Raw genomic sequence first — 9,812 nt, forward strand, 5'->3', positions numbered from 1 at the left:
TTTAAATGCTCGGCAAATGCCTAGTAACCGCCACTGAACCGCGTGCGGCGTTTGCGGAGCGTTAAAAACGCTCCGCAAACGCCGGACCAACGCTTGTCAAACCTATAGGGGCGTTTGACAAGAGTTGGAAAAACAGTCAAGTGTGAACGAGCCCTTAGACCGAGAACGGAGCGCTCAAACACCACTGATTGCTCAGCTCTCGGTCTGACTGACAGTCACCAGCTCTCTGCATTACCCCTCCAGTTCTCACTGGAGCTCTGGGCTGTGGAGGGGCAGAAGCAGATGGTATAAGCTCTCAATGGCTCGGTGAGAGGCTAAGCCAGCTGTCAGTCAAAGCATCTGGATGGATCCCAACCATATGGTTGGGATCTTTTCAAAACCTGGACCAGTTCTGTGATATCAGCTGACAGCAGACTTTAGCACACTGTGCAAAACGAGCTGCACTATTGTGATCCATAGGAGAAGTACGGCCAAAAAAGCTTTTATCTCTTATTTATTTAAGAGATAAAACTGTAATTCTACCACTTTAAAAAAAAAATTTGATTCTGCCACATCTTGAGGGTACCATCCAGTTTTGGTCACCAATCCTCAGAAAGTGCATCCTTGAACTGAAGAGAGTCCAGAGAAAGGCAACAAAGCTAATAAGGGGGCTGGAGGACCTCAGTTTTGGGGGTTGAAGGACCTCAGTTATGGAGGTTGGAAGACCTCAATTTTGAGGAACGACTTCAAACATTAAAAACATTCTTCCTGAAGAAGAGACCCTTAAAAGGGGATAGCAAATATAATATGATACCAATATACAAATATTTAAATGGGGACTCTGGGGAAAAAAAAAATGGTTGACCAAATATCTCTAAAGAAGACACGCTGACCACACAATGAAGTTGGATGAAAGATGGTTCAATTTTAAACTGTGTAAGGGGTTCTTTAATGTTGGAACAGTAAGGATGTGGAACTCCCTTCCACAGTTGGTGGTGTCAGCAGGCAGTATGATTTTTAGTTAGAGAAAAGTACAAGGATATGGAACATGGCAGGGACATACAACACCGATGGACTTTTGTCTTTGTTCAGCCTTAATACTATATAATGTGGTAACTGTAAAGCATATGTACCCATGTGTACATGTAAAAGTATGTATATGAACATGATTTCATACATAGTATGCATAGATACTGTATAAAAACACACAGTTAAAGTGATTGTAAACTTTCACTTTGTAAAAGAAACCATTCTGTTTAAAATAGAAATAAAAGGCCAAAAACATTTGTGTAAAGATATAAAAACATTATAAAATACTTCCCCCCCCCTTTTTTTTTTTTTTTTACAAGTGATAACATTCCCTCTGTCTTCAGCTGCATAAGAGCTGGGGGAGGAGAAAACAGGACACTGATCTTCCCAGTGAATGGCTGTGCAGGAAGAGGGGGTGTCAGGAGAAGTCTAATCAATGGAGGAGAGCAGGCTGGGTTCCCAGCACAGCTAGAGAAATGACCATGGTGTGTTTTCCTGATTAGTGTGTTCAGTTTTTAATAGGAGATCAGGGGGACAGGCAGGAACACCAGGGATTTCACATAAAGAGAACAGAATACTGTTTAATAGAAGTACATGGTACAGCAGGCATATAACAGGAAATGTTGGGTTTACATATTCTTTAAGTAAAATTGACAGAGACATAGCATCACATTTAACTTCTCAAGTAAACACAACACTTTCCTGGTTAACCTAAACAAAAATATTTTACATAGATTATTATGTCAGAAGAACAAATTACTCAAATAGTAGTTGGGGTCAGGATACTCCCGCCATTCCCCAGTCTCTGCTCTATGGACATACAATGTAGTAATATATGTCCTCGTTTCTGGGCTGATTAAGTACCACCTTGTCCATGGGAAGGGGGCACACATAATACCACTCCATTAAACAACAGCGGAACTCCTTGGTAACCACTGGATCCCCTTCCAAGACCAATGAGGCTCAGGCACTCCCAAATGTTCCCATATAGCGGTCTCATAGATCTTATAACGGTCAGTTTCCAGGAACATGAACAAGGCCTCGCGGACGTAGGGGAATTCCAGGTCAGAATGTTCTCAGACGTACGCACTAGGACTTTACAGAGCTTGGACAACCATGTCAACCTCACCCTAGACCATAGGAAGCGGGCCACTGAACCTCTGTTTCTGCATTGCCTGGCTCTTACTCGCCAACCTCACCTTCCTCCTCCATTCTGAAAGAATACCACTCCACCCAAAAATTGGGCACTGTCTGATATCTAGATTTGCCAACAACCCTCTCAGGCACTGGAGCACTCACCGCATACCTTCCACCCGGTGTATACAGAACCCAGATAGAGACCAAGCCTGGCACACGGTGTATACAGAACCCAGATAGAGACCAAGCCTGGCACACGGTGTATACAGAACCCACAGAGACCAAGCCTGGCACACAGTGTATACAGAACCCACACAGAGACCAAGCCTGGCACACAGTGTATACAGAACCCACACAGAGACCAAGCCTGGCACACGGTGTATACAGAACCCAGATAGAGACCAAGCCTGGCACACGGTGTATACAGAACCCACAGAGACCAAGCCTGGCACACAGTGTATACAGAACCCACATAGAGACCAAGCCTGGCACACAGTGTATACAGAACCCACATAGAGACCAAGCCTGGCACACAGTGTATACAGAGATCATACTTGGCATAAGGATTGATAGTGCCAATTATTGATGGTATGCAATGTATACAGATCCTATAAACAGACTGCCAGTGCTCCCAATGATGCCCCCCTATGAAAGTGCTCCCTATCCTCTCAATGCCTCCAGTGATGTCCCCTATGGCAGTGCTCCCTCTCCCCTCAATGCCCCCAGTGATGCCCCTATCTCCTCAATGCCCCCAGTGATGCCCCCTATGGCAGTGCTCCCTCCCCCCTGTGCTGATAGTGATTCCCCCTATGGCAGTACTCCCTCCCCCCTGTGCTGATAGTGATTCCCCCTATGGCAGTACTCCCTCCCCCTGAGTGCCTCCAGTGATGCCCACTACAGAAGTGCTCCTCCCCCCTCAATGCCCCCAGTGCTTCCTCCCCCCTCAGTGCCCACTATGGCAGTGCTCCCTCCCTCCTTTGTGCCCCCAGTGATGCCTATTACAGCAGTGCTCCCTCCCCCCTCAGTGCCCCCAGTGATGCCCCTATGGCAGTGCTTCCTCCCCCCTCAGTGCCCACTATGACAGTGCTCCCTCCCTCTTCAGTGCCCCCTATGGCAGTGCTCCCTCTTCCCTTTGTGCTCCTAGTGATGCCCCCTATGGCAGTGCTCCCTCCCCCCTCAGTGCCCCCTGTGATGCCTACTATAGCAGTGCTCCCTCCCACCTCAGTGCCCCCAGTGATGCCCCCTACAGCAGTGCTTCCTCCCCCCTCAGTGCTCCCAGTGATGCCCCAATGGAAGTGCTCCCTCCCCCTCAGTGCCCCCAGTGATACCCCCTATAGCAGTTCTCACTTCCCCCTCAGTGATGCCCCCTATGACAATGCTCCCTCCACTCTCTGTGCCCTCAGTGATGCCCCCTATGGTCATGCTCCCTCCCCCTTCAGTGCTCCCAGTGCTCCATCCCCCTCAGTGCCCCCAGTGATGCCCCTATGGCAGTGCTCCCTCCCTCTCAGTGCCCCACAGTGATGCCCCTATGGCAGTGCTCCCTCCCCTTTCAGTGCCCCCCAGCGATACCCCTGTGGCAGTGCTCCCTCCCCCTCCGTGCCTCCAGTGATACCCCCTATTGTAATGCTCACTCCCCCCTCGATGCCCCCAGTGATGCCCCCTATGGCAATGCTCCCTCCACCCTCAGTGCCCGCAGTGATGCCCCCCTATGGTTGTGCTCCCTCCCCCCTCAGTGCCCCAAGTGATACTCCCTATGGCATTGCTCCCTCCCCCCTCAGTGCCCCCAGTGATGCCCTCCTATGGTTTTGTATGGTTGTGCTCCCTCCCCCTCCAGTGCCCCCGTGATACCCCCCTATTGTCATGCCCCCAGTGATGCCACCTATGGCAGTGATACCTCCCCTTTAAATGCCCCCAGTGATGCCCCCTATAGCAGTGCTCCCTCCCCCTCAGTGCCCCCATTGATGTCCCTATGGCAGTGCTCCCTTCCCCTTAGGTGCCCCCAGTGGTGCTCCTGTGACAGTGCTCCTGCACCCCCTCAGTGCCCACCCAGTGATGCCCCCTATGGCAGTGCTCTTTCCTCCCTCAGTGCCCCCAGTGATACCCCCCTATTGTTGTGCCCCCCAGTGATGCTACCTATGGCAGTGCTAACTCCCCCTTCAGTGTCCCCAATGATACCCCCATATTGTCATGCCCGCCTAGTGATGCCCCCTATGGCAGTGCTACCTCCCGCTTCAGTGCCCCCAGTGATGCCCCCCTATTGTCATGCCCCCAGTGATGCCCCCTATGGCAGTGCTCCCTCCGCCCTGTGCTGATAGTGATTCCCCCTATGGCAGTACTCCCTCCCCCCTGAGTGCCTCCAGTGATGCCCACTGCAGCAGTGCTTCTCCCCCCTCAATGCCCCCAGTGATGCCCCCTATGGCAGTGCTTCCTCCCCCCTCAGTGCCCACTATGGCAGTGCTCCCTCCCTCCTTTGTGCCCCCAGTGATGCCTATTACAGCAGTGCTCCCTCCCCCCTCAGTGCCCCAAGTGATACCCCCTATGGCAGTGCTCCCTCCCCCCTCAGTGCCCCCAGTGATGCCCTCCTATGGTTGTGTATGGTTGTGCTCCCTTCCCCTTCAGTGCCCCCGTGATAGCCCCCTATTGTCATGCCCCCAGTGATGCCCCCTATGGCAGTAATACCTCCCCTTTAAGTGCCCCCAGTGATGCCCCCTATAGCAGTGCTCCCTCCCCCTCAGTGCCCCCAGTGATGTCCCTATGGCAGTGCTCCCTTCCCCTTCAGTGCCCCCAGTGATGCTCCTGTGACAGTGCTCCTTCACCCCCTCAGTGCCCACCCAGTGATGCCCCCTATGGCAGTGCTCCTTCCCCTCTCAGTGCCCCCAGTGATACCCCCCTATTGTCGTGCCCCCCAGTGGTACCTCCTACAGTCATGCTTCCTCCCCCTCAGTGCCCCCAGTGATGCCCCTATGGCAGTGCTCCCTTCCCCTTCATTGCCCCCCAGTGATGCTCCTGTGACAGTGCTCCTTCACCCCCTCAGTGCCCACCCAGTGATGCCCCCTATGGCAGTGCTCCTTCCGCCCTCAGTGCCCCCAGTGATACCGCCCTATTGCCGTGCCCCCCAGTGGTGCCTCCCACAGTCATGCTCCCTCCCCCTCAGTGCCCCCAGTGATGCCTATACCAGTGCTCCCTCCCCCCTCAGTGCCCCCCCCCAGTGATGCCCCCTATGGTCATGCTTCTTCCCCCTCAGTGGCCCCAGTGATGTATCCCTATACCAGTGCTCCCTCCCCCTCAGTGCCTCCAGTGGTGACTACTACGGTCATGCTCCCTCCCGCCTTGGTGCCCCCCAGTGATGCCCCCTATGGGAGTGCTCCTTCCCCCCTCAGTGCCTCCAGAAATGCCCCCTATGGCAGTGCTCCCTCTCCCCTCGATGCACCCCAGTGATACCCCCCCTATGGTCATGCTCCCTCCTCCCTCAGTGCCCCCAGTGATGCCCCCTATGGCAGTGCTCCCACACTCCCTTCAGTACCCCCAGTGATGTCCTCTATGGAAACGTTTCTTCCCCCCTCAGTGCCTCCAGTGATGCCCCCTATGGTTGTGCACCCTCCCCCCTCAGTGCCCCCAGTGATGCCCCTGTAGCAGTGCTCCCTCCCCCTCACTGCCCCCAGTGATGCCCCTATGGTCATGCTCCCTCCCCCCTCAGTGCCCCCATAGTGATGCCCCCTATGGGAATGCTCTGCAACCCCCCCTCAGTGATGCCCCCTATGGTTGTACTCCCTTCTGCCTTGGTGCTCCCCAGTGATGCCCCCTATAGGGGTGCTCCTTTTCCCCCTCAGAGCCTCCAGAAATGCCCCCCTATGGCAGTGCTCCCTCCCCCCTGAGTGATGTCCCCATATGGCAGTGTTTTCTCCCCCCTCAGTGCCCCCAGTGATGCCCCCCTATGGCAGCGCTCCCTCCCCCCTCAGTGCCCCCAGTGATGTCCTCCTATGGTCATGCTCCCTCCCCCCTCAGTGCCCCCCTATGGCAGTGCTCCCTCTCCCCTTGATGCCCCCTATGGTTATGCTCCCTCCCCCCTCGGTGCCCCCAGTGATGCCCCCTATGGCAGTGTTCCCTACCACCTCGGTGCCCCCCAGTGATGCTCCCTATGGCAGTGCTCCCCCCCTCAGTGCCCCCAGTGATGCTGCCTATAGCAGTCCTCCCTCCCCCCTTGATGCCCCCCTATGGCAGTGCTCCCTCCCCCCTCAATGCCCCCCAGTGATGCCCCCTATGGTCATGCTCCCTCCCCCTCAATGCCCCCAGTGATGCCCACTATGGCAGTGCTCCCTCCCCCTCAGTGCCCCCCAGTGATGCCCCCCTATGGCAGTGCTCCCTCCTCCCTCGGTGCCCCCCAGTGATGCCCCCCTATGGCAGTGCTCCCTCCCCCTCAGTGCCCCCCTATGGCAGTTCTCCCTCCCCCCTCGATGCCCCCTATGGTCATGCTCCCTCCCCCTCAGTGCCCCCCAGTGATGCACCCCTATGGCAGTGCTCACTGCCCCCTCCATGCCCCCCAGTGATGCCCCCCTATGGTCATGCTCCCTCCCCCTCAGTGCCCCCAGTGATGCCCCCCTATGGCAGTGCTCCCTCCTCCCTCGGTGCCCCCCAGTGATGCCCCCCTATGGCAGTGCTCCCTCCCCCTCAGTGCCCCCCTATGGCAGTTCTCCCTCCCCCCTCGATGCCCCCTATGGTCATGCTCCCTCCCCCTCAGTGCCCCCCAGTGATGCCCCCCTATGGCAGTGCTCACTGCCCCCTCCATGCCCCCCAGTGATGCCCCCCTATGGTCATGCTCCCTCCCCCTCAGTGCCCCCAGTGATGCCCCCCTATGGCAGTGCTCACTCCCCCCTCGATGCCCCCCAGTGATGCCCCCCTATGGTCATGCTCCCTCCCCCTCAGTGCCCCCAGTGATGTCCCTCCCCACCCCCCCGGTTGGTACCTGCCCACAGCTGGATCTTGTGCCGCAGCAGTCTCATGGCACAATGCAGAGCACTCACCGTCTCCGGGCACACAGCCGCGTCTGCCAGCTGATCAGTGCTGCGTCACTGTGCAGAAGAGGGCGGAGCCGGCTGTCAATTGTCTGCCCCACCGGGAGCCGCCCTGCCCGGTGTTACAGTGAATTCTGGATCCCGGGGAATTCTGCGCCCCTCCGCTGCCGTGACATGCGCTGATTCCGAACTGTGCAATCAAGTGATGGTGACGTGGTGGGGGATGGAGCCGAACGGGCAGCGCACATCCATTAACCCCACCGCTGCCGGGAAGAGAGTCGAGCGACAATTGTCACTGCGCCCCCCGCCCGGAGAACCTCGCTATGGAACCAGCGGGCGCTGCCTACAGCCGCATTCCCTATGGAGAGGAGGGGACCTTTCATCCGACACCCCCACTTCTAGTAGCGTCCGCTCCCCCGCTGTATCAGCAGATCTCCGACCATTCCAACTGGTCGTTGTTCCTGGGGGGGGGATTGGGTGTATGGGGGCTGCAACTGAATGTCTGACCTTCTGGGATTTAAGTGGAGGGGTGTTCGAGGGACAGGGTAGGGTGTCAGTGGTGGGGGAGGAGTGAGTCTGATGTGGCAGTGGTTGGAGGTAGGTGGGTGTCAGTCTCAGGTGTCAGTTGGAGGTAGGCGGGTGTCAGTCTCAGGTGTTAGTGGTTGGGGGGTGTCAGTGGTTGGAGGTAGGCAGGTGTCAGTCTGAGGTGTCACTGGTTGGGGGTAGGCGGGTGGCAGTGGTTGGGGCTAGGCGGGTGTTTGTGATTAGGGGTAGGCGGGTGTCAGTGGTTGGGGGCAGGTAGGTGTCAGAGGGTGTTGAATGTACCATAAGTTTGTCGATGTGATGGGGTGGTGTTGATGACACCCACTTTCCCCCAACCACTGACACCCTATACTGATAGATACCCGCCTACATCCAACTGCTGACACTCCAGTCCAACACCTGCCTACCCCCAACTACTGACATCTCAGACTGACACCCCCAAACCTCACCTCCCCTGCACCCTTAGCCACTGACACCCCAGAACGATGCCAGCCCACCCCCAACTACTGAACCCCACACTCACACCACTCCCCCCAAAGCACTGACACCCCAGACTGATAGACCCCCACCCTCTCCCACTGACACCCCAGAACAATGCCAGCCCACCCCCAACTACTGAACCCCACACTCACACCACTCCCCCCAATGCACTGACACCCCATACTGATAGACCACCCTCTCCCACTGACACCACAGACTGATAGACCCCCACCCTCTCCCACTGACACCCCAGACTGATAGACCCCCACCCTCTCCCACTGACACCCCAGACCGATGCCAGTCCACCCCCAACTACTGAACCCCACACTCACACCACTCCCCCCAATGCACTAACACCCCAGACTGATAGACCCTCTCCCACTGACACCCCAGACCGATGCCAGCCCACCCCCAACTACTGAACCCCACACTCACCACTCCCCCCAATGCACTAATACCCCAGACTGATAGACCCCCACCCTCTCCCACTGACACCCCAGACTGACACGCCTCAGAAAGTAAGACAACCAACTGCAATGCCCATCCCCCTCCCACAGACTGAGACAATTGACACTCCAGACTGACACCCACCAACTACTAAAACTCCAGATTGATGCCCGCCCCCCATTACTAACTACTGACACCCCAGACTGACACCTCTCCAAACACTTAAATCTCAGAAAGTCAGACAATTGCAACCCCCCCTTCCTAGCCAACAACTACCAGCTGGAGTGATCAGAGATACAATCATACAGCAGGGGGAGAGGAGGCTGCTGGGGGGGGGGGTGATCGGATGAAACATCCCTTCCTCTCCCTGCGACATGTTGCTTTAAGTAGCGCCCGCTGGTTACACAGTGAAGTTATCCAGCAGTTGTGAGGTTAATTGTGTGCGGCCCGCTCAGTCTCCTCGCAGGCACCTGTGGGGTTAATTGATGTCTGTGGCTGTTCCACTCCCATTTGCTCTCCTCTGTGAGCAAATCTGCCCGGCAGTTGAGGGGTTAATTGGTTTCCGCTGTTCGTTCAGATCCTTCCCGCACTATGTCTCGATCACTTGATGAAAAGGTTCTGAATTGGAGCATGTGAAGGGGGCGCAGAAAGTGCCAAATGTACTGCTACACCAGCATCTGCCCCACTCCCCTCCCCACTCTGCCATTCACTGCTTCCTGGCATTTTTCAGGGTGGAGTCTCCCTCACAGTGTATGACTCACCCCTCCTTGGTATCATTCATTGTGGAGCCCCCCTCCCCAGGGTCACCCCTCCCTGGCATCATTCTGTGTGGAGCCTCCCACCCCAGGGTGCCAGTCACCCCTCCCTGGCATCATTCATGGAGGAGTCTTCCTCCCCAGTATGTCACTTACCCCTCCCTGGCATAATTCATGGAGCCTCCCTTTCCACTTTGTCATTCAACTTTCCTTTCCCTCCCTTGCACCATTCAGGGTAGAGCCTCCCTCCCTATTCTGCCACCCTGGCATCATTCACCTCCCTACCCACTGTGCCACTCACCCCTCCCTGGCTTCATTAAAGGTACAGCCTCCTCACTGTGCCACTCGCCTTTCTCTGGCATCATTCAGGGCGGAGCCACCCTCCTCAATATATCAGTCACCCCTCTCTAATATTATTTTGTATGGAGCC

General features: G+C 56.1%; 1 protein-coding gene across 3 annotated transcripts in view; it reads right to left on the minus strand.

The window, feature by feature from the left end:
• Positions 1–9,566, minus strand: part of NDRG4 (NDRG family member 4) — a 53,742-nt gene extending 44,176 nt beyond the window's left edge. Inside the window, exon 1 of one of the 3 annotated variants that reach the window (XM_089678906.1) lies at positions 9,539–9,566. In XM_089678906.1, the coding sequence (XP_089535032.1) occupies positions 9,539–9,551 (13 nt within the window). In that variant the 5' untranslated portion in view covers positions 9,552–9,566. Of the gene's footprint in view, positions 1–7,108; positions 7,509–9,538 lie in introns of those variants that run through there. The other 2 variants (XM_089678905.1, XM_089678908.1) reach the window with 2 other exon arrangements.
• Between the last annotated feature and the right edge of the window lie 246 nt (positions 9,567–9,812).

Source organism: Staurois parvus, unplaced genomic scaffold (genome assembly GCF_062004578.1).
Source record: "Staurois parvus isolate SC_StPar_1 unplaced genomic scaffold, SC_StPar_1.0 ptg000211l, whole genome shotgun sequence".
Classification (NCBI taxonomy): Eukaryota; Metazoa; Chordata; class Amphibia; order Anura; family Ranidae; genus Staurois; species Staurois parvus.